This window comes from Mirounga leonina, unplaced genomic scaffold, assembly GCF_011800145.1.
Source record: "Mirounga leonina isolate KUSES-001 unplaced genomic scaffold, KU_Mleo_1.0 Mir_94, whole genome shotgun sequence".
NCBI lineage: Eukaryota > Metazoa > Chordata > Mammalia > Carnivora > Phocidae > Mirounga > Mirounga leonina.
The window spans coordinates 30,094,425-30,120,264 of NW_023270855.1; the positions used below are offsets into that span (position 1 = coordinate 30,094,425).

The 25,840-nt window shown below is 39.9% G+C and overlaps 1 protein-coding gene across 3 annotated transcripts in view; it reads right to left on the reverse strand.

Moving 5' to 3' along the window:
* The window catches only part of PTPRG (protein tyrosine phosphatase receptor type G), a 705,012-nt gene that overhangs the window by 513,197 nt on the left and 165,975 nt on the right, over positions 1 to 25,840 (reverse strand). For all 3 annotated transcript variants that reach the window (XM_034996466.1, XM_034996465.1, XM_034996467.1), the window contains exon 2: positions 7,384 to 7,488. In XM_034996466.1, coding sequence (XP_034852357.1) covers positions 7,384 to 7,488 — 105 coding nt within the window. The remainder of the gene's footprint in view (positions 1 to 7,383; positions 7,489 to 25,840) is intronic.

Consider the following 25,840-nt stretch of genomic DNA (forward strand, 5'->3'; position numbering starts at 1 on the left):
TTAACCCTACAACCCGAGGTCTTATTCAAATATAAAACCAGCTTGGTCCATTTCCACCATGAAACCCTGAAATGCCTCCCTATCACCCTTGGATAGATGTTCTAGGTCACTAGTAGAATACTGTGAAGACCCTTCATGGTCCAACACCCTGCATTATTCCCTCAACTTTGTCCACCCTGCCATATGCTCTATACTTACTAAGTTCCTCTGAGCTCCCCAGTCACTGCCAGACCATTTCACGGCTCAAGGCCTCCGCACGTCCTGGCAAACACCTGCCCATCTTTAATGGCTGGGATCTGGCAGCAGCAATTCTGGGAGCTTCTCTGACCCCTCCCATTATAGTACTACACCTGGCATACAGTAAGCAATTAATAAGTGTGTTCAATGAATAAATATCTTTTACTTATAACAATAAAGAGAGTAATAGGGAATTATAGAGAAGAGAGAAATTATAAAAAAAATAAAGGAAGACTGAGAAGGGAGAGAGGGGTCAGGCTAGGCATCAACATGGAGGTAACTTTGAGCTGGGACTTGGAAGGATGAATCTCAAGACTGATTCCTCCCCCAACATATGGTTCCGTCAGATCAGAAGCTCTCTACTGCAAATGCAGTGTCTCTAGGGAAATCATTCCCTTAAGAAACTTCACAGAAGGCATTAGGAGAAGAGCAAATAATTCAGTATTAATATCAAACTCAGAGGTTCTACAGTGGCTTCCATTGTTCTCAGGACAAAGGCAGACTTCTGCAGGCACATATATTTTGCTTTACCCTTTATAGACATGATTAAAAATAAGCATGGAAATGATATTTTAGGAATTTAATTATATCTTAAGTTCACCAGGGGAGCTGATTACTTAAAAGGATCCAGTGGTGAAACCTTTTGTAAATCACCCACTGCTTTATCTGAATTTCATGGCTGGATCCCCCGAGTGGGTTCTCAAGCCAAGACTCTGACATGAGTTCATTTATCAGTACATCCATTCACCCACTTGAAAAATATGCACTAAATATGCACAAAATGAAATACTCTGACACACAGCAGGAAAAAAAAAAAACCAAGGAATTATAAGCTATAATCCTTGTCCTCAAGCACTGGACATGTAGCTGGGGAAAATGAAACTTAACACCTACATGCACCACAAACACACACACGCGCGCATTATAAAACAAGATGTTTATATGAATAATGTAGTGGGGTGGCATATAATTAAGAGCCAAACGGGTAATACGTATTCCACTCCAGAGCGGAGGCCAAGAATTCCACTAGGTGCTTAGATAAGTTACTTCTAATCCTCAAAGCCATCCAGCAAGGTATGTCCTTCTCTTTATCTCCATTTTACAGCTGAGCAAGTCATCAAGCCCGGGACAATTAAAAGGGACCTTGGATGTCTGTTCCTACAATGTCCTGACCACAGCTGGAATGACTCTTCGAATAATCCTGCTTGGCCTCTACTCAGGACAACACCAGACACTTCTTACAGGGAATTTTGGTCATTACATGTCTCAATGTTGGATTCCTCCAACAATGAGAATTGTCCCCCCTTGTACTGATTCATAGAATCTTTCTATATGGAAGGAACATGAGATATTGATTATTCGAAATGCAGAAAACCAAATGGGGGAAGTAAAAAAAGGATGGGAGGAGAAACCACAACGTATTTTTTCTCCAAGTCTCTGAGGGGGAGGAGAAGAAACAGATAGCTTTATAAAAATGCCTCCAATTTCCCCTTGAACTTGCTCCAGATTTGTTTCTCATTTCCTTTTCCAGCAACAATGACCTACCTAGCATTTGTTACTTTTTGTGTAATAATTACAGACGTTCTGGGCAAATTCCAAAATGCATGAGCTGTCATCACTTCAAGTAACACCGAAAAATACCTGTGTCTTAGTCAAGTAAAAGTAACAGAGAAATTGTTTTAGTATTTCCAGTGAGAAACTCTTATTCAATCTACTGGGTTTTTTTTTTTTTTTTCAGTATAATTCTGTATGAATTATGTATGTATAAAGAGGTCTTTCCCCTTTTTTCCCTGTCTTGGAATAAGGAAAATAAACCCAAAGACATAAAGTAATCTTGAAGTTACAAAGCTATTATTAAGAGTTACCAATAATAATACCTTAAATTTATGTTCCACTTCATGTCTCTTATGCATGATGCTTTCATATTGAATTCAGATATTATGACCCCCTTTTTTACAGTAGACAAAATTAAGAACCAGAGAGATAACCAGTCTTCAGATGATCCCAATGGGACCACAGCACATATTTCCAGGCTCCTCGATAAACAGTCCTCTGTGCTAAAGCTGTAGGTGTTCACAACGGCATTGTCTAATAAGCCTACAGAAGTCAAGATTTTAGCATCTCAAATATAATGAGGATGTGTGCATTATTCAAAGTGATACAGACAAGTTGAAATAACATGGTTAGTCCTAATGTAAAAGTTACACTAATATTAATGAACTACTATCATGACAATGTCCTAAATACAAGCTATCCACAGCTCGAAAACTTCTGCAACTCTCCTCAACTGACTGGGGGGGATGCCAGTGGGATAACTGGGTCAGCACCAGGCACCAAACCCCACCCACAAAAAGGCAACCTAATGAGCAGGACACACAGTCACCAAGGGACAGGGGGCCCCAGAACCGCCAACAAGCACCCATCTCCCTGATCCATCTCCTGAAGCACATCCACCCCACTCATATCTTTGTTCCTCCCAAGTTCTTTCCAAAGAGCAGGATCACCCAACTCACTCTGAATGCTAACTAGGAGACTTGGAGGATATTCCAGCTCAAGATAAAATGCAAGGGAGGGGGAAGAAAAAAAAAAGACATTTTCCAAATCTCTGAACAGTTCTGTTTATGAGTCAGGCTAACATCTGCTCAAAAACCCAAGCGATCTCAATGTGAGCAAGAACTGGTAAACCTTTAATTCTCTAAAGAGCCAGAGAAAAATATTCTAGGCTTTTTGGTCAAACAGTCTGTAGCAACTACTCAACCCCAGCACAAAAGCAGCCATAGACAATAGCCAAAGGAATGGGCATGACTATGTTTCAATAAAACTTTATTCACAAAAACAGCAGTGGTTTGTATAATTTGCCAAGCCCTGAACTTGAGGATAGTTTGTTTAAACCCTCATTCCCAAATACCAAATGGGGAGTTCTTATGAGTCATAAGTGACAAAATTCAGCTGACGTAGCTCTCAGGATAACCTAGTGCCCACCCCACTGTTCATCACAGTTACCCACCGAGAATCCCAGTAAAAACATCAACAGCCCCGAAAGTATTAATAGTGTCTAAAACAGCAGGAATATTAGATACTTGATGCAAGAGCCTATGGTACATTTCTCACACATATCATCTCATTTCATCCCCAAAACAACTCTATGAGGAAAGTGCTGCTAATTATCCCCATCTCAAAGATGCAGAGACTGAATCTCCAAGGAATTAAATGTCCTCCCAACGTCCTAAAGACATTACAAGATAAAACTTATATTTGAGCCACAGCCCATATGATTTCAAAATTCATACTCTCACACACCATACCCCCAAAGCACCAATATTACCTTAGGACAAACTAAGACAAATCTGTGAATTAGAGGCATGAAATTAAAATCTGGACCATTAAACCCATCTTTCAGAAATGGCCTGGTTCACTTTAGCTAAATTTAAAAACAATTCCCTCTACAAACAACGAGCCTTTCTTTTGGCCGCCCCACTTTTCAAGCAGCATTTATGCCTAGAGGTATATGTACCTGCAGCTAAGAGCCGACCTCTGGTCTGCTGTGGTTTTAAGGCCTAGGTCTGAAGCGTCAAAAGTGACAGGTAACAGGGCGCCTGGGTGGCTCAGTCGGTTGGGCAGCTGCCTTTGGCTCAGGTCGTGATCCTGGAGTCCCGGGATCGAGTCCTGCATCGGGCTCCCTGCTCAGCAGGGGTCTGCTTCTCCCTCTGACCCTCCCCCCTCTCGTGTGCTCTCTCTCATTCTCTCTCTCAAATAAATAAATGAAATCTTTAAAAAAAGTGTATGTGGGGCGCCTGGGTGGCTCAGTCGGTTGAGCGACTGCCTTCGGCTCAGGTCATGATCCTGGGGTCCCGGGATCGAGTCCCGCATCGGGCTCCCTGCTCGGCGGGGAGTCTGCTTCTCCCTCTGACCCTCCTCCCTCTCATGCTCTCTGTCTCTCATTCTCTCTCTCGCAAATAAATAAAATCTTAAAAAAAAAAAAAAATTTAAAAAAAAAGTTTTTTAAAAAAAAGAAAAGAAAAGATTGTGGAATTGTGCCTAAATACTGAAAAAGAGCACTGTATTCCACCAAGCATCAGTAACAAAAATTGATACTTTACAGACAGAAATTCTCAACTTCAGGATAAAGGAGAATCCTTCCCATTTCCTGACTGCACATGCAAATGAGAAAATATGAAAGGAAAGCATAGTGGACTTTTATTTCTCTCCAGCCTCTTTTAACAATGAAGACAATGAAACACAAAAATCTTTAAAATTCTTAGGGAAAGGAATGTTGCCCAAGAATATCTTAACCAATGAAATGAGCACTTTCATCATATTATTGTCTGTGAGAGAGAAAGACTGGGAATAACTTCAATATCTGAAAATAATAAATTGAACAAATAAACTATATTCTATCTAAGCAATGGAATGCTAGGTAGCCATTAAGAATGATGAAGTAGGGGCGCCTGGGTGGCTCAGTTGGTTAAGCGACTGCCTTCGGCTCAGGTCATGATCCTGGAGTCCCTGGATCGAGTCCCGCATCGGGCTCCCTGCTCAGCGAGGAGTCTGCTTCTCCCTCTGACCCTCCCCCCTCTCATGTACTCTCTCTCATTCTCACTCTCTCAAATGAATAAATAAATAAATTAAAAAAAAAAAAAGTGACAGGTAACAACTCCTTCCTGCCCTGTCTTTGTCTACTGGCCCAGTGCTAAGGAGTGTCTCTGATGGACCCCAAGTCTTGTTGACACGAGAACTGCTCTTCCACCGTGCTGGTGTGAAGCAACCACTGATACTGCAGAATTTTCAGGAAGAACTGTTGAAAGCATGAGGACTATGTACCATCAATGGATACCCGTCTCATTCTTTTCTTCTCCTTTTACGCTTTATTTTCTCCATCTCGCTCTTAAGCAAGTGACTTCACCAGTTCTTCCAAACCAGTCTATACCCTTCTGGGGGATTCCTCATATGACTGTCCCATCCCATCCAGAAAAAAAAAATCAACTAGGAGAGAGGTTGACAAACTGTAGCCTGTGTACCCTATCCAACCGGCCACCTGTTTTAATAGAGCCTAAGTAAGGATGGTTTCTGTTATTTTTAAGTGATTGAGGAAAAAGAAATATAATATTTTCTGACACATGAAAATTATATACAATTCAAATTCCAGTGTTCATAAATACATTTTTATGGAAACCTAGCCAGATCATCTAGCATTATCGATGGCCGCCTTTGCACATACTGGCAAAGTTGAGTAGTGGCAAGAGAAACCCCACACCCTACAAAGCCTAAGATATTTACTGTCTGGCTTTTTACAGAAAAGGGGTGCCAAAGCCTGCAGCTGAACTCTTAGCCCTTCCACCTATAGAAGCAGTTCCCAAATGCATTCCAGAAATGCAAAATGGAGACTCATGAAGTCCACTAGAGTTAAGGATATCAACAATTGCTCCATTCCAAAGACTGCACCACTTACGTCCATTCTTAACTGAGTAATGGGGAAAGTTTTAGGACTTTGATTTCTTCACTGCCATTTGCAACTGGAGATGCTGATGGGATATAACTTCCAATTTCCTGACTAACAGCATTGTTATTCTAAATTGATGAACTGTAAATAGCAGGCCACTTTATGCCTCTTCCTAACTGATATCAGAGCCACAGAGAACAAAATGATAAATTTTCTTCCAGTTTCTTGGCAAGAAGCCATATATATATGTAATTTTGGCCTTCATCTCACAATTCCCTTCATTTATCAGAAATGGTGACAAAAAGCCTCTAATTAGATAATTCTAATCACAAGGAGTTGGGTGTGATGGAAGACTTCAGAATCACTATCTGTTCCTTGCAAAACAAAACAGATAGGCTATTCTCCCTGTAGGGGCAGGAGATTTATCAATAGACAAAAGGATGCAAAAAGCCAATAGATAAGGTGTAATTAAAGATCAAGCCTATAAATTTTATACTGACATAAATTTAACAAGATTTGCAGGTGGAAATTCAGGATTTAAAACCAGAGCATCGGGCGCCTGGGTGGCTCAGTCATTAAGCATCTGCCTTCGGCTCAGGTCATGATCCCAGAGTCCTGGGATCGAGCCCCGTGTCGGGCTCTCTGCTCAGCGGAAAGCCTGCTTCTCCCTCTCCCACTCCCCCTGCTTGTGTTCCCTCTCTCGCTGTGTCTCTCTCTGTCAAATAAATAAATAAAATCTTTAAAAAAAAATAAAAATAAAAATAAATAAATAAAACCAGAGTATCATTATGAAAATAATGCTTCTCAACTCTATATGCAATGACATTGCATAAACACAGATTTATTATTAATACTAATACCACGTGCCTTCAAACCTTTTCAGACAAATAACTTGAATTATTTAGTGCCAAAGTAATTTCCAAAGTGATCTATCTTCCTCAACCATTGCTCCTCAATTAGCTACAATACATTTTCCATATATATTAGAGCATCAAAATCTCTTTTAGAAATAATAATCCACCTATCATATTTTTGGTAGTTGTTGGGAACATAATCCAGAAACGTCTGTATATTCTTGTAGGTCTTCATTTTTCCCCCCTTTAGAATGTAAGAAAATTATCTGCAATGTAATATTCAACATAGCTTTAACAATGCTCTCGGTCTTCACTGGCTGGAAGGCTAAAAGTTTAAAAGCAAAAATGAAAAGAACTGCAGAATACCATAGAGGGCTGAAATACATTCAACTAACGAGATCTGATTTGAAAATAAAGTTGCATTTTTTTTAGATTAAAGTATAACAGATCATTTTGATATGTGACGCTTTGTAATAGTTAGCAGACATTTAGCAGCTCAAGACTAGCCTTCTATTTTCTGCTTTCTGATATTGCAGCTACTGAAAAGACAGAAAAGAAAAGGCTGGGTCTTTGGGGAAATGACAAGTTTGGTACAATCACTCATTAACAAGTAAAGTTCAGAAATAAATGCAAATTGAGGGGGGAAAGCAGGTTGAGAAAACAGGTGGGAGAGAGAAATTAAGGTACTTATAACCTTGAGGAAAAACAGGCTTGAGTGTTTCAACTTTTAGGGAACTACAAAAGGTCTGAACAAACAGGTTCGGCGTGAAAGCGATTCAAAGAGTACTTTCCAGTGAGCTCAACGGGATGGTCACTGACCGGTGTGAGTCTGGCCGGACCCCATCCACTCACCTGAGTAGGCCCAGTACGGGTCGCCTGAAGCCTTGCGCCTGCGGATCTGCGCTGAGCTGCCGTGTCTGTTCTCGTGCAGGGCCCCGACGTAGCCTTCCGTCAAGGCTGGAAGAGAGGGAGAACACGATGAGTAAAAGTCTTCACTCCACTGGACAGGGAAAGGGTGTCCAACACACCACCAGTGACTTCCCAGAAGCACAGACCTCAGGGATAACGGAAGAGACCCTCCTGATTGTACAGAAAAACAGCTATGGGATAACCTAGCGAGATGACCAGGATTAATATTAATACTAACAGTAGATTACAACGAGCCTTTGGGCCACCAAGCATGGGGCACTAAGCCCTTTATATATATATATATATAGTATCTTACATAATCTGCAGAACACAACCAGGCAACAGATCCAGTGGTCCCAATAACGAGACCATTCTATAGATAAGTAAACCGAACCTTAGAGAAGTTAAGTACCTTTAACTTGCCCAAGGTCATACAACTAGTAATAGAAGACTTGGAACCTGAGGTCTTTGTTCCGACTACATGTATAAGCCTATGTCCTAGCTGCAAAAGGCCTCTGAGCCTTATTGGATCCTCATAGAGCAAGGGGTCATTCCATCTCTTTTACAGATGGAGGAATTAAGGCTCAGAGACACTAAGTGACTGGTCCCAGGTCACATAGGTAAGCATGCAGCACATCAGGCAACCGAACATAAGCATGCCTACATCAAAGCCAGGGCCTCTGCCATCCAAACGCATCATGGTCTAAGGCCTGGGAGACATCCCATGGTGAGTACCAGTCCTCCATATCCTTTGGAGCCCAAATAGTCACCTGTTACAACTGATATGAAACCCACAAGGCCAACGATGCTCAGAAAAGAAACTCTAATGATGTATTTTTTGAAACCTCATAATGAATCCAATCTTCTCCGCCATTATAGAGAGCTTCCATCTGCCTGCTACAGTGTTCAAAGTCCTCCCCTCCCAGCCAATTCATGAATGTAAATTTCTTTTCTTGTGAGCCCACACCCGAATGCACTGACTTGTAAGAAGACAAATACCACAGGTGCCCAGAATCCAAAATGAAATGGAATTACACTTCAAACAATACATCCCAGCTGTCTATGTTAATATTTAAATGCACCCAAACAAAATCAAGTGTGCTTTTAAAAAGCAGGGGAAAATGGTTAGGGGAACTGTAGATTCAATTTAAGATTAAGATGGCACCAGGAAAACAGTACATTCTCTATTCTGAATTAGTCCAGGTAATGATAATGATGTCACCATGATGGCAAATTAGGAAACGTGTAAAGTACAGACAGTCCCCAACTTATGATGGGCTGACCTAGCAATTTTTCAACTTTATAGTGGCGCAAACATGATACGCATTCTGGGCGCCTGAGTGGTTCAGTCGGTTAAGCGTCTGCCCTTGGCTCAGGTCATGATGCCAGGGTCTTGGGATCGAGTCCAGCATCAGGCTTCTTGCTCAGCAGGCAGTCTGCTTCTCCCTCTGCCCTTGCTTCCCCAAACCCATCCCACCCCGCTCATGCGTGCTTGCTACCCACTCTGTCAAATAAGTAAATAAAATCTTAAAAAGTGATACACATTCAGCAGGAATGGAACCTTGAATTTGGATTTGGATCTTTTCCCTGGGCTGGCAATATGTAGAGTAAGATCCTCTCTCGTGATGCTGGGCAGCAGAGGCCCCAGCTCCCAGTCAGCCCCACGATCACAAGGCTCAACAACCAACACACTTACAACCATCTGCACTCATACAGCCATTCTGTTTTTCACTTTCCGTACAAACTCAATGAATGAGATATTCAACACCGTATTATAAACTAGGCTTTGTTAGATGACTTTCCCAACCGTAGGCTAATGTAAGCGTTTTGAGCATGTTAAGTTAGGCTGAGCTATGATGTTCGGTAGTTTGGGTGTATTAAATATATTTTCACCGTAAGATATTTTCAACTTACAATGAGTTTATCAGGATGTAACCCCATCATAAGTGGAGGAAGATCTGTGTTTTATGCTTGCATGTCAACTCCAAAGACTGGCTTTAAAAGAAAAAATGCTTGAACTAAGAACAGATACTCCATAGATACATGGGCCTTTTACAGGGAAACAGGAATCTTGTAAAATTCAAACATGTATCTAAAAAGTAAACCTGGTATCGTTTATGTTTGCTCATTGGTCATTTTTAAAGTATAACGAAGGTTTAGGTACCCACCATCCAGCCCATCCTAGGATTTTGCAGATGAGCCATGCAGAGCTCTAAGAAGTTGACCATTCTAAGCTTCTAGGGATCAAAAATAAAATTTTCTATCTCCTACACTCCTAATCTATTTTTTTCCCTCCACTAAAGCATGCTACATAAATAATTGTTCGGCTTATTTATTGTCTGTGCATGCAGTAAACTTTTTTATGTATCTGTTTAATATGCTTCTCAGAGCTAGTTCACTCTAAATAATTATTCCCAAATAATCCTTCCTCTATCAAGGTAATGAGTAAAGCACTGTCTTGAACAAGGCAATGGGACTTCCATTAGGGTGCATGACTGAGCCTCAGTTTCCTTGCCTGTTAAATGTTGCTACAAGTAGCAACAACTTCACAGCATTGTTACAAAAACAACACAAGACACTGTGAACAGAGCAACTAGCTCAGCAGTGGGCATGGAGTGTTTTAAAAATACCTAATAATACAGTAGAAATTTGTTGCAAAGACTCCGATTTTGTAATCATCATACCCCGCACTCACCTACCCACAAGTCATGCAGTGCATAGCCATGTCCTGTCAGCCCATCCCTGCCAGTTCCAGGGGCGGGGCCTTGTTTGGCTTAAGCTAGCCAATCATTGTAAACCACGCCCTTGGTGTCTATGACCTGTTTGGCAATGGGGACATCAGCCAGTCAGAGAGATTCTTCTTTCTTCCTGCCAGTGTTAGGACAGGAACCTCAGGAGCCTGGTTGGGCGGCCAAGTAGATCAGCAGAGGAGTTCAAAAATGTAACCACACCCAGGGAAGCAAAATCTATAGATCAATTCTCTTGACAAAATTTAAGCCCATGACAGAGGTAATATGAAACTGATCCTGTGGGATGCTTTATATTTACATGAACCACTTGCTTTTCGTCCCTTGTATGCAAAAGATCCCCAAATGACACTAAAGGTGACCTTGGTGACCTTCAAATGAGTCGATTCTACACCTGATCATCAATTTCTCCATAAAAGGTCATTGTTAGACTAGAGCTCTAACTCTCAACCTGGATGTTTTAAAAAGAAAACAAAACAAATGCAAGACAAACAAAAACAAAAAAAATCTATGCCCTGGACCCTACCATTGGGAGATTCAGATTCGACTGACCTGGGGTGGGACCACAATATAGGATACAAGTACTTTAAAGAAAAAAAAAACGTTGTTTGGGTGATCCTATTTTAAAGCCAGAGATTAAAAAAACACAAACTTCCTTGCTGAGCTGAACCGAGGTCCCCTTCAACTTTGACATTCTCAATTCACCCTCACAGCCTGGAACCTGACAGGCTAAGTTAATGCTGGGAAAAGGCTAGCCAGGCAGAGATGAACTGCCTGCTACATAAATCACACCAATATGGCGTCAACCTCGGAATATAGCTAAATCTGAACTGAAACAGAAAGGTCACAAACAAAAGTAAAGGAGGAATGGAGTTATCCTCAAGGATATTCATTTATACCTTTTACAAAAGATGTTATCTAGAATCACAATCTCCACAACCAGCCCCCCTTTCTTTCCTGAAAAGGCGGTGCTTTTCATTTTCCAGAAACTCTGAGAACACTGGGGTAGGAAACAAAAGAGGACAGAGGCTGCCAGCACCATCTCCCATTGGAGTGGCTTTCACGTGGGCAGCTGTGTTACCCATCCTGCTGGAAAAGCAAAGCAACAGAGTCCAGAGCTATATCAGGGAAGTGTGAAAACCTCCACAGCCTTAGATTACATCTGCATCAGTCTTTAACTAGACTTGATAGAGGCCATGGGTTTTGGGGTCCCACACTGACCAGCTTCCCAAGCCCACTAAACACTCAGTGGAAAAAGCAAACCTACAAAGATATATCCAATTCAAGAAACAAGAGAGGTAAACATCCGAACTCCTCTGACGCTGCAACGTAACGGGATCCAAACCCCGAAGAGCAGTTACATCCCCAGCCATCCATCCGCATCATACTGTGGTGTAGGGGCACAAAGGAGCAGTAGAACTATCTAAAGGAAGTTCATCTGGGACAAAAGGAAGAGGTGTGGTTTGGGTGGACACAGACCAATGGACAAAAGGTAACACAGAGAGCAGGGCTATCCCAAGGAAGATGAGCTATCCATGCCTTCAGCACACCCCCCAAAGTACTAAGGTACATGTGGGTTGCACACAGCAAGTGAAGAATGAACAAAAAACCCTGCTTCTGAAGGACATGCTGCATGGCCTATGAGGGGCTCTAAGCTACCTGAAGATAAGGAGCTTCTCAACCTACCAGCCATGATGGAGTCTGGAATATGGTAGGTATTCATCACCCAGTGAATGAATGAATGAGTGAGTGAATACTTATACACATGAACAACATAAAGGCTGATGGTGTCTGTGCTGGGGGTAAGAGTGTGTGCATGTATACGTGTGTGTTTATATAAGCCACAAGCAAAACCACGACCTTCTCCCCACTGTCTCACTTTCTACTCACTGCCCACCCATCACGACAGCAAATATCTAAAACATGAAGCTGGAAGGAATGATCCCCAAGTACCTCATAAGCAATTGCTTAGGGAGGCAACTTAGAAATGAACAGAGAAGCAAAGGACTTTATCGCCCTGGCACCAGATTTATTTGAGACACATAAACTATTCATTAAAGATGACTACATTTAGTTTCCCCTTTTACTCCATCTAGATCAGTAATGCGTGATTTCTTTTTCCCTAAGAACATAATCATGTATGAATGGTACTTGCATAATTTAAAACAAAACAAAAATTTTAGTCCCCTCCTCAAATGTATTTTAATCATAAAATAAGGTATTTTTTTAAAAAACAACTTTTAGAAATTATTTGAACCGCAGTCAAAAAACTGTATATTGAGTATATTAAGTAACATAATATTTCATTGGCAAGGAGCAGAGATTTGCAAAATGAAACAATCTGTGGTTCCCAAGTAAAGATACAGTCTCAGCACACCAAATTCAATCAATTTTAATACTCTTTGTACTCTTCTAAACTCTAACAGCCAACCAACAGCAGCATGGCAATGATATGGTAAGGCTATGAATCATGCTATTGATTTTCAATATCTTCTGTGCAGAAAATTAAATTATGCAAATGCATGACTTTACGGATCCTTACCTTAATGTGGAATTGCATACTTGCTTATGTCAGCAACTTAATTACACAATTAAAAATGGAGCATGCTTAGGAAAATATGTATTTTCATTCTTTGGAACAGACAGTAAGTATGAATCTGCCTATGGTTATCATGTGACTAACAAGAGGGAGGAGTCAGTGTCTTGCAAACATACACTCTATCAAGTCCTACAGCACCAAACCTACTATGGTTAATGGAGCTGACGTCATCTGTCAGCAGAAAGCTCAGCAGGGCTTTGAGTGTTGTGATAATGCTGGAACTGGGATCACAGTGATGGAACAAGTGTAGAAGACACAGAGGACGTCCAATAGTGCACAATGCTATAGACCCCACCTCAAAAGAGGTAGTCTCCAGTGTGACTTTAACCAACACACCAACACACAGACACACACACAGCGAACACGCCTGGGCATGAGGAATATCAAACCAGGGCAGCCTTCAGGAGTCTGAATGGTATAATAAAATGAGTTTAGAAAGTTAACACCCAACTACTCCCATCATCCAGGAGAATTTGAGCCTCTCAATTTTGACAGGATGAAAGTGAAGATTTCAAAACCAACAGCATTAACTAGCCAATGATGCTTACGCCTCGCTCAGCAGGGGGAAGCTTAAGTCAGGTTGGTTGCTATGCAGGGAGCGAAATGAGTGACAGGTATTTTCATCAGGGAGATTTCATAAACTCCACCACCTCTCAGAACTTCTCTGGAGGCTACCTCATTTCCAGCTTGAAGCAAAAAAAGATAAAAATGTTTCCAGACCCAAAGGCCCAATCTTTTGCTATAAAAATATCCTAAGACTGGATACCTACCACTGAAGATATCAACGAAACTGTTCCTTATGTGCATGATTTAATTTCCCAGAGCCACCGGACATAGTTTATAAAAATAAATGTTGTATTCTGGGAATACAAAAGCAGATGTGTATCCCATCTGCCTTAACTGTATCTTCAGGAGGATTCCATGTAATCTTGACTCTCAGTGTTTCACAGAAATTTTGACTTGGGGGAAATAAAGAAAGGGTTTCAAGCTGTCTGAACTCTACTGTTTATCTGCAGGCTGAACATTTTTCTTACAAAGAGACCAGCCCCTCTAAACACTACATTAGATAACATTCTCAACATAGCATCTTAGTTACGGAATAATGGAAAATATTTTTCTTCCAAAATTGCAAATGAATTGAAACTACAGGGCTCGTTTTTTTGACAAAGGTGGTACATTCATTCACACATGCATTTGTGTATCTGAAAATGAGTGGAAGTCTGGGATGCCCACCAAAAAAGAAAGACACACGGTCACTATGCATTTCAACACACCCACAGCATTCCTTCACATTACCGTTTTCACCTTACCACATGGAACCAACAACATCTACTTGATCCCAGCTATGTCATGATCTCCTACAGGGGAAAGCAGTTGTATGGCAGAGGTGAAACCAGAGTAAGTTTATGATGAGACCAGGCTAGAGTTCCATCTATAACATGGTCTCACACATCTTGTACGCAAAGCAAAATAGGAGAGTGACACTTGAAGGTATTTCCACTCAACTGTATGTCCAGTTCTAGGTCATTCCAAAGGACTTAGAAGCCTGGAAGAATTGGTCAGCTTCCATCCAAAATTGAAAACATTAGAACAAAGAAAGACATTCTGGTTCCCTAGTGCCAGGATGAAAATTACTTAAGATGATGGACAAATGGCTCTCATATAAAGAGTCCTAGTTCTTTGCCAGAGTTACCACCAAAAATAAGCCCACTAAAAATAAGTACAGGCACTCACATTTTCACATCCAGAATGCATATTTCCAGAATGGCAGACAAGCAGTTAAGCGGGCTGTTTATATCTATTATAACTGCTCATACAACAAACAAATTAAAGATCCCTCAAGGATAGCAAAATCTCTAACAAGCATAATTTTCTCTTAATTTTAAAGAGCACTTAAGAACATTAAATCCCACACAATAGTCTAAAATGAATAAATCTTTATCTTTTTTGTACCTACAATGGGCAAAAGTATCAAATCATCGTTAAGGTAATTAAATATTCTGATCAGCCTCTCATCTCCTTTGTGCCTGTATTCCAATTAATCATAGTAAAATGTACTTAGTGAGTGTCCCAAAAAGTAGAATCAAGAAGTACATTCCTTTGTAACTATTACATTATAAATGGTCCCTCCAGTTGTTTGTGATACTGAGCTAACCTCAAACCCAATAGAGTATATTACAGGAGATTACCTATTTTATCATATTCAAATGTACTTATTGTCCCAGCTACAAAAATATATATTTTTTTTGCATCACCCGTTATAAAAAGACCTAATATAGAGCCATAACTTTTTTTTTTTTTAAGTAAAACAGATTGCAATTCAAGGCAAAGAGGAATCACATAGCAATGTAGTATCCTAGGGGGAAAAAGAACACAAAAAAGGTTGTAAAAATGACTGTTCAAGTCAGGTAGAGAAGCAAAAGACTGAACTTCTCTTTGTGATTTTACTCTAAAATAACACTGATTACAAAAGACAGATCTACTTTTTTTTTATCAGACAAGACTGAAAGAGTCAAAAAATTAAAGACATCCCTCTGCTATTAACTATATCCTAGCTTAAAAACTTCAGAAATAAAAATAGATGCTTCCCAACAAGTCCAAGAAGAGGTACACTTAGAAAACTGATTTATACAGGGGCTCATTAGACATTTGTCATAAAAAATCTGAAAAATACCACGGTTCACTCTTCCTCAGAGCCACCCTTCCAAAACAGAACTGGGCTCCTGGCTTCAAATATTCTGTAACATCAGAATAAAATAAATCAGTCAATTCTTCCAATCCACGTTAACACTGTTTGGTTCTCCAAGAATCAAGTCTCTCGATTCTGTAAGATTATCAAGAAAACGAGGGTTAGTCATAGATAGGGCTGTGGTGATGTCAAGTACCACAAATCGGTACTTCGATTTTGCAACTGCACCATCACTTTGAATCCTTTATGATCAACGAAACTGGCAAATACAGATCAGAGATTTCACCCTGGTGGCCACCATGTTGAATACAGCCATCAATCGATCCCTCCAGATATTCTGTTTCATCTATGGTATAGTATGATATGGTATGGTATGGGGTGTGTGTGTATGTGTGTGCGTGTGTGTGCGTGTGTGTGTGTGTTTGTGTTTTTGCCAGAATGGCAAAATCTAGAGCGAACCCCAATATCTGTATTTTTTAATGAAATCTGGGCTTTAACTGCAACAGTATGCTCTGTGAATAGCAAGTAGCTCTTTCAAGAAGAATCATAACTCTACCCAGTCCTACTTTATCATTTGTATTTCCTATCTAGTCCTTTAAGGCTATCTGAGTTTACCACCCATGGCCTCACCCAATAAGAAGTTATTCACTACCTCACTCGCTTATTGCCTATGAGGCAGACACTACTAAAAGTACCATCAGTATAATGGCTTGTGTAATTCCTCCAATAATAATATTGTGGCTTAGGTACAATTATTCAGAAAAGGTATATAACTTGCCCAAGAACACAAAGCCCTGAACCAGATATTACTCTCAAACCTACAAAATTAACACTGTACTACAACTATTTTTCACAAAATTGAAGTTTAGGACTCATAAAAATACCAGTGAGCTAACAGCTACTACACCTGCTCCAAAGTAAAAAAAAAAAGAAAAAAGAAAAAAAAAATTCTTCTACAGGGCCTCAGAAAACTAAAAACATAGTAATATATTTTTTTTTAAGATTTTATTCATTTATTTTGACAGAGAGAGACACAGCGAGAGAGGGAACACAAGCAGGGGGAGTGGGAGAGGGAGAAGCAGGCTTCCCGCGGAGCAGGGAGCCCGATGCGGGGCTCGATCCCAGGACCCTAGGACCATGACCTGAGCCGAAGGCAGACGCTTAATGACTGAGCCACGCAGGCGCCCCATGGTAATATTTTTTAAAGGCAAGTTTATTTTTATTTTTTTTAAGATTTTATTTATTTATTTGTCAGGGAGAGAGAGAGAGCACAAGCAGGGGGAGGAGTGGCAGAGGGAGAAGCAGACTCCCCACTAAGCAAGGAGACCTGAGCCGAAGGCAGACGCTTAACTGACTGAGCCACCCAGGCATCCCTAAGAACATAGTAATTTTTATTATTTTTTTTAAATGTAAGCTCTACGCCCACTGTGAGGCTTGAACTCACAACCCCAAGATCAAGAGTTGCATGCTCTCCTGACTGAGCCAGCCAGGCGCCTCTAAAAGCATAATAATTTCAAAAGAAAGAAGTTGTCTAGGTTATTCTTCCCACCACTACTGGCAAGTGTCTAAGATAAAATCATGTTCCTATAATACTAACAGAAAAATATAGTGATTTTTCTAACAAGATGTGGAGAATATCCAATTACAATTATATAAACATTGGTCATTGTCTATAAAAGAGAAAGTCACTTCTAGTCAAGCAGAAATAAATACTAAGTTACAACTTGAGTTAGGGAAACAAAGTGATACAGATTACTGAATTCTCTTCATTCATATTTTCTTTTGTTTAAAATCTGTCATTGTGACTGCCTAATAAATGTTTATCCTTGAGAAATAAAGGATGAGCTTCATAACTTGGGCCTTTGATATAGTTGAGTCATTTATACACACACAGTCCCTATGAAATATCGAACGAAAAATGTTGAAGGAAATGGGTATTTTTTTACAGAACAAAAAGAAATGGACAAAGAAAGCTGTCTTAAATATTACTGGGCGCCTATTTCCAAACCATGGCACATCTACCAATCCTATCAAAATGTGCACCGCGACAAAAATACTCAGCAAAACACACTAATGCTGGGCTTGAGGATCAAATACAGAGGGTATTCCAACCATGATACTCCTTTGCTCAAGACAACAATCATGGTGGAGACAGATCTGACTGGCTTAGTAAACCCAGAAACCTGTGACTTCTAGGGCCATATTAAAGAGACAACTTGAATCCTGGCCAGCCTGGATACTCAGTGGCTGGTAGCTATCTATTGCCCAGAGCTTTGTGCTTTTGGTCCGCAAAGTACCTACTCCATCTTCACACTTAACAATCTTTTTTAGGTTGTTGTTCACCCCTCTGGCTAAAAAGAGAATTTCTCAGGAGTTTGGTAAGATGCAGGCAAGTATTCATGTTCTCTCCATGGTAGGGTACTACTGCATCAAGACATTCAACAGTGTATACCCTACATTGCTCCTGCCCTCTTGGAGCTTCCAGTCCACGGGGGGCGGGGGGGGGGGGATCAATAAGTATATAAATTATAATTGATATGCATGGCAAAACAAATATGAAAATTAAATGAAACACACATGGTACAATCATAGAGAATACAAGTAGAAAAGGAATGTACTTAGAGTAGTCAAGGAAGGAGATACCATTTTAGCTGAAGGCATTGTCAAGACAGGGGATAGAGTCCAAAGTCGAGGAACAGCAAGTATGAGGATGTTGAGACAGAAAAGAAGATGGGGTGCAAGACTGTTGAATCTCAGATCTGTACCTCTGAAACAAATAATGCAATATATGTTAAAAAAAAAAAAGAAGAAGAAGAAGAAGAAGGTAACGGAAGGGGAAGAATGAAGCGGGGGAAATTGGAGGGGTAGACGAACCATGAGAGACGATGGACTCTGAAAAACAAACTGAGGGTTCTAGAGGGGAGGGGGGTGGGAGGATGGGTTAGCCTGGTGGTGGGTATTGAGGAGGGCACATTCTGCATGGAGCACTGGGTGTTATGCACAAACAATGAATCATGGAACACTTCATCTAAAACTAACGATGTAATGTATGGGGATTAACATAAGAATAAAAAATAAATTAAAAAAAAAAAAAAAGAAAGAAAGAAAAGAAAAGAAGATGGGATAAGAGGCCAACCTGGCCGAAGCTTGGTGAACTGGTTGGGGGAGAAAAAGGAGGCTAAGGATAAAGAAGGGCAAGATCCGCAAGACCATAATGGACTTTGAAATGAGCCTGGAAAGGCACCCAAGGACTCTAAGGGGTCAGCCAATTAGGTCTGATATGTGCTTTCTTTTAAAGTACTTTTATTGAAATGTAATAGTTTTTAGTATATTTACAGAGCTGTGCAATCATTACCATAATCTAATTTTAGGACATTTTTACCAATGTACGCTTTGAAAAGGTGACTGCGATGTGCAGGGAACAGATTGGAGGGAGGCAAGCAAGAGCAAAAAACAGTGCCTCATCACCCGGACCCCCACGGTGAGGTGAGACAAATCGTTCATTAATTGCGTACTTGCGCCTTTGGGCAGGGAGGCTGAGCTCCTGGAGGTAACATTCTGAAGAGCAAACAATGGCCTAATATATACAGCAACATGGCCAAAAGCCTACTCAACTCAGTTTTAGTTTTATTTTGCTAATATTTTCTACAACTTCCCTTTGCCTTTTTCATCTAAATTAGGATCTGCACTAATGTGATCAAGCAATTAATTGCTTATACAGTACATGTCCATAAAAATAGGTAACAGTTAATGAGAAGCAAACCAGATACAACTATTTACAAACAAAATGAGGAAAAGAAAGCAAGATACTCATTATCACTGTATTTTCTTTGGGAGCTATATACTGCATAAAATTATACCCTCAATATCACACAAGAAAAATGCCTCCCTATGGGATACTTGGGAGAAGTACACAGCATTATTACTATAGATTTCAGAAGAAACTTAGGTGGGTTATTTTTTTTAAAGGACAATTTTATTATTGTTTAAACATGGACAGACATGCGCACGGCTTTAAACCCAATTTGACTTCTCTCTGCCTCCCCAAACAATTCTTAAAAGAAACCTCTCTCTCCCACCAGTTAGGTGTGAGCGATGGAAAAGTGACCCAAGTAAAGGATAATTAATAAATTGAATCTACAGTAATTCATCTCTGCACAATGACAAAAATTTTTGTCTTAGCAACTGTTCAGGATTGTCTATAATCACAAAAATGTATTCAGGGACAACTATGCTTTGGGACTGGTCAGGAGATAGATTACCAAATATATACCCCTCTCTTTGTTATTCAAAGTTCGTAGGATGACTTCCCCCTCCTAAAACACTGAGAACAGGCCTCCCATCAGCTATATTTGATTTAATCAATTAGACTGGATCCTGAATTTTAAAAGTAAAAAACATGGGGCATCTGGGTGTCTCAGTTGGTTAAGCGGTCAACTGTTGATTTTAGCTCAGGTCATGATCTCAGGGTCCTGGGATTGAGCCCTGCATCTGGCTCCTCCTCAGTGGGGAGTCAGCTTCAGGATTCTCCCTCTCCCTCTGCCCCTTCCTGCCCCATTCTCTCTCTCTCAAATAAATAAATAAATCTTTTTTAAAAAAGGTAAAAAATAATCCAGGGAATTTAATGTTGCTGGTCAGAATATCCCAGAGCTACAAGTTCATTTTTGTTATCTCTATTTTTATTAGGTGTTAGTTTTGCTTCCTTTCCAGCAAGAATGAGGTTTGCTTTGTTCTCTTCAATTGCACAAAGAAATCATCAGAAGAAATATCCTGCATTCTGCTTGCTTGAAGAGGAGTTATTAACTTGAAATAACACAATGCAACTCTCAACGAAAATAATTTGAAAGGGCTATTACAATCTTAAATAAAATGATTTAATTAAAAATTCTAACCACATGAAAATTGTGACCAGATCACATCAAGACGGCTAAAGCATTTCTTAGTCTGCTTTAACTAGCTTTAAAAGCAGTTACTTAAACTAATTATATGGGGGGAAATTTTTTCCCTTTTTTGGAAAAGGAGCTATTTAACCAAAAGTCCTTTTCTGGTGAAGAAATGTCAGCTATTAAATAAGTATAGTTTAGGGGCGCCTGGGTGGCTCAGTCGTTAAGCGTCTGCCTTCGGCTCAGGTGATGATCCCAGGGTCCTGGGATCGAGCCCCGCATCGGGCTCCCTGCTCCGTGGGAAGCCTGCTTCTCCCTCTCCCACTCCCCCTGCTTGTGTTCCCTCTCTCGCTGTGTCTCTCTCTGTCAAATAAATAAATAAAATTTTAAAAAAATAATAATAATAAGTATAGTTTGTTTCTTTTTTCTTTTTTGGTTGTGCTTTTTCTAAAGCCTTCTATGACTCTGACCAATTATACCACAAGATCCATTTGAAGAGTCAAATGGAAACGCAGTTTTATGACTTCACAAAGCTCAACTCTAAAATTGAAAGTTTCAGTTCAATATTGCTTTTTTCCCCTCTCAATATCTATTTGTATACAAGGAGCTGAATGAAATCAATTGCAAGGAGACTTTTTAACTCTGAATTTAAATCCTTTTATGACTGCAATACAGTCAATCAAACTGGCGCTGGGAAGGAGAATAGAAGGGCAGTTTCCCTTTTTAATAAAAATAAATAAATATAATGATGTCAAAAGGAAATTTTGTATCTTTGGAGGCTTTCCTATTAGGCAAAACTGAATGAAACAAACTGTTCCTCTGATTTTCAGACAACAGGTAAGAAGGATGTAGCATGGGGTGCCTGGGTGGCTCAGTCATTAAGCATCTGCCTTCTGCTCAGGTCATGATCCTAGAGTCCTAGGGTCCTGCTCAGCGGGAGGCCTGCTTCTCCGTCTCCCACCCCCCCTGCTTGTGTTCCTGCTCTCGCTCTCTTTCTCTCTGTCAAATAAATAAATAAAATCTTAAAAAAAAAAAAAAAAAAAAAAGAAGAAGGATGTAGCATAAGCAATAGAAAACTCTGGAACAAACGGGTACAACACATGTACCCAAACCACAGGACTGCAGATTACAGAAATCCTGAGTGAATTCTGGAAAATAAACACTCGTTTCAGTATTACTTACAAAGGTTTATTAAACACATTTGCTCTTAAATAACGCCTCTGTATAACCAGTGAGTGAGTACTGAGAGGAAAGGATGGTGTTAGCAGCTGCTGGAGACCTCCGGTTTTTCTTTTGTGCCAGGTCCACATTCAGGTTAATCCATTCTTTGTTATTTAACACAATGGAACCAGAAAAGCTGCAGATCTTAGGTGTTTGAGAAATCATACATGATACTTGAGGCTTATTCAGGAATTAATGTTTCGGAAACAGAAAAGGTACTCCGTGAAATGTATTCAGGACTTTTCCCTTCACACTGTGAGGTGGGGGGTGGAGAGTCTTTGAATAGAGACGCTCTGACCAGAATTCTTATTAAAATATTTTTCCCCAAAGTGAAGAGATGCTCAATCCCAGGACAGAACAGCAGATGGAATGGGGAAATGAGGTTAAAGATATCGGGGCAGAAACAAAGATTTTAAACATAATGTTTCAGGAAGAAGGAAGGATTTTTTTAAACCTTATCTCAATGTCAAAGAAACCCATTCATTCCTAAGATTTCCCTTCTATTGCTTCAGTATTGCTTCAGTTTCTAAAATTAAAATAATTAGTGAAGATGCTGAAGATAGCTATTATTTCTGTGGTACCTACTATCTGCTGGGCGACAGTGTGCCAAGGTCTTCAGCGGGATTATCTCATTTAATCCTTGCCAGAACTTTGAGGGGTCAATCCTCCCAACATTCCCCTTTCCAGAGGCACAGAATGGCAAAGTACTTCACCCAAGTCACATTACGTTCTCCATGCAAAAGGAATTCAAACCCAGACACTGAATGCACAGAAGACAGGAGAAGTAACTAAGACTCCCCTATAAAGTCTGGGGCTTGCAACATGGAAATGGATAGTGCATATTAGGTTCTTTTTAAGATTTCATTTATTTATTTATTTATTTTAGAGAGAGGGAGGGAGAAAGAGAGACAGAAAAGGAGAGAGAGAGAGAGTGCAAGCTTGTTCAAGAGCAGGGGAGGGGCAGAGGGAGAGGGTATATCTCAAGCAGGTTCAGCACTAAGTGCACAGCCTGACATAGGGCTCAAGCTCACAACCCTGAGATCAAGACCTGAGCCGAAATCAAGGAAATCAAGAGTCCCATACTTAACTGACTGAGCCACTCAGGCGTCCCATATTTGGGTTCTTTTAAGAAAATAATACATAGACCCAAACATAAAACATTAACACAGAACCTTTTGCACTGATACAAAGTGACCTCTGAACCCCGTACTCTCCTGGACACATCTAAAATCTAATTTTACATCCTCTGTCTCTGGAACTCCGCTTAGTTAGTTAGATGCCCCAACCCCGTGTCCCAGAAGAAACAATGTGGTTGTTTTTTTTTTTTTATTGTCCTTTTAAGAGATTTTTTTTTTATTGTCCATTTAAGAGATTTCACACTGTAAGAATTCCCACTATAAAAACTTTCTAGTTGCAACTAAAAATACTATAATAAAAGTGACAATTCCTCAAAATTATTATGAGGCTTGCAAAGAGAATTCTAACACTACAGCCTACACAGGAAGGCATTACACTAACACCAATGAACTGCTGAGAAAACAATTCACTCTCTCTAAAACAGAAAAAAAAAGAATATTCCATGCAGGCATACGTTCACATTTTAACAGAGATGGTGGGGATGAGAATAGGCATTTCCAACACAGTAGCCACCAGCCACACGGAGCTACCCTGAACTGTGCCATAAGAATAAAATACACTAGAATTTCAACACTGTGTAAGAAGAAATGAGTGCAAAATATCTTGTTATTATTTTTCATTTCAATTACATGTTCAAATGATATTTTGGATATATTGGATAAAATAAATCTGCTCCACCTAAAAAGTCCGAAACACGTTGCTTTAAAGATGTCAACAGCACAGTGAGAGTCAGCTTTAGTCTCTTTTGCTCCTGAACCAAGGACAAAATGTGACCTAGAATACTTTAGCGAAACCCTCCTTCTTCCTTCTATTTACTCCACTCCCCCAAAATATAAAAACTCAACTTCTTTTTTTCATTCTTCTACTGAAGCGACTATTAATTCAGTTGGAGGTGGAGTGGGGGAAGGACTTTCATAGAGACATATGGTCCAATGGTCTCTTCATTGCTTTAGCAATGGAAATATAAGGTCATAAATGCATCAGGAGGTCTAATGACTTGGCATTGAACACTGCAGAAACATCACAGTTTTTGGCATGCAGGCCATTCTATTTCACAGAAGGAACTAAGTTTTGAGGACACACGGCATCTACAAAGAGAACAATTTCACTTTAAACACTACACTTTCTGGAAAACATAACCAAATGAATCACCATGTTCAACCTAGAAATACAGTTTCCGTTCTTACAATGACCATGAACATTCTCCAGGTAACATGATTTTAGGACCTTTCCCAATATCTTACACCCAAAAGCAAACTTTCTAAGAAGCCGAGGCATTCCTGGGAGTGCCCAATTCACCACATAACCACTGATCTTGGTGTCATCTGACTCTATGCCCACCTCTTTAAAAGAGAACAGGATGTCCCTTTGGGCACTCTGCCCTTAATGCCTAAATCACTAGTTTAAATGTTGGTGCAAGAATATACCCCTAAGAACCTGATCCTCTTGGTCTACAGTAAGGCTCCAGAATAAATTTTTAAACAAATTCCTTTTGGGATCAGAGGCAGGTTGTCAACAAACCACATTCTGGGCAACACTAATTTGTTCAGATCTTCAACACTGTAAATCCACTGCTAATGTAGAACAAGGAAAATGAAAATCTTTTTCAAAGTAACTTCAGAAAAATATTTTTAATGAAGCCCTCTAAATAGACCTGTCTACAGAAAGCCTGGAGTTTTGCATTTCTTTCTGCTCTGGGTTTTGAAGGTCATGAGACTCACAACAGATGTGGCCTGGTTTGAACCATAAAGGTCTGCATGGTAATAACCATTAGTATAAAAGCACAACAGCTGAGCCACTGTGGGTCCAACAGCTGGTGGGCTCCAGCCCAGCAGGGCAAGCCTCCGGCTCTGCCAAAACAGACGGCATCCCTTGCAGGCAAGCTGCCCAAGAGCAGAACCGGCAACTTATCTGCCCCGTGGTGGTCGAAAACCCATTTCATCAAAGAAATTCCTGCAGACCTAAAGAAGACCCATCTAAACATATCTAAATAGCACACTAAGATACACCACACTATCATTTTCCTGAAGCAAATGAAATAAGGAACCCATTACTTTGTTGGCAAAAATCCTAGAACCATGAAACTGATCAATAATCATATTATCACATATCTAGGCATTTCCACAGTGCAGTCTGTTTTTAATAGCATTTATCGCTTTTCCTGATTAGAAAAGCAATAATTATTCGTTGTATAAGCACATTAGGCGAAGTACATTAATGAGCAGAGTACATTAAAAAGACAAGACAGCACAAAAAGTGCATAAACAAGAAAATAAAAATGACCATAACCACTGTTAAATTTTGGTGTATTTCCTTCCTCTGTTCCAATAATCAACAGGATCATTTTTTTTAAATGCACAGTAATCTTTCAAAAAAGAGTCAGTGTTAAGGACAGCATAGATGGACCTAGAGGGTATAATGCTAAGTGAAATAAATCAGACAAAGACAAATACCATATGATTTCACCTATATGTGGAACATAAAAAACAAAATAAACAAAAAAAATAAAAATAAAGACTCTTAAATAAAGAGAACAAACTGGTGGTTGTCAGAGGGGAGGTGTGTGGGAGGATGGATGAAATAGATGAAGGGGATTAAGAAGTACAAAGTTCCAGTTATAAAATAAATAAGTCATGCAAATAAAAAATACAGTCAATAATACTGTAATAACGTTGTGGTGATCACACTTATGATGAGCAGAGTAATGTACAGAATTGTTGAATCAATATGTTGTACACCTGAAGCTAACAACACTGTATGTCAGTTATACTTTAATGAAGAAAAGAAAAAAAAAAAAATAGCGTTAAACCTTTTAACTCCCAAGTGGAAGAATATGTACAAGTAAAGCTCATTTCCATAAAGGTTAAAAGTACCATCACAAACGGGTCCTGCCAATTTGCCCTAACCAACTATCTTGTCTATAAAAGCAGGAGACTGGGGAAATGACTAACCACTTCAGTCACTTCAAGTTCCGACATGGTCTAACGTGAAAAACTTTACCTTTCTTATTGAACAATCTAAATCAACCAAGAGCAAATTTGGCAAACTGGTGTCGCACTCTATGGAGCCCATACACACGGTACATTATGCCGATCAGTTGCCAACATTTACAAAGGGAAGTGAC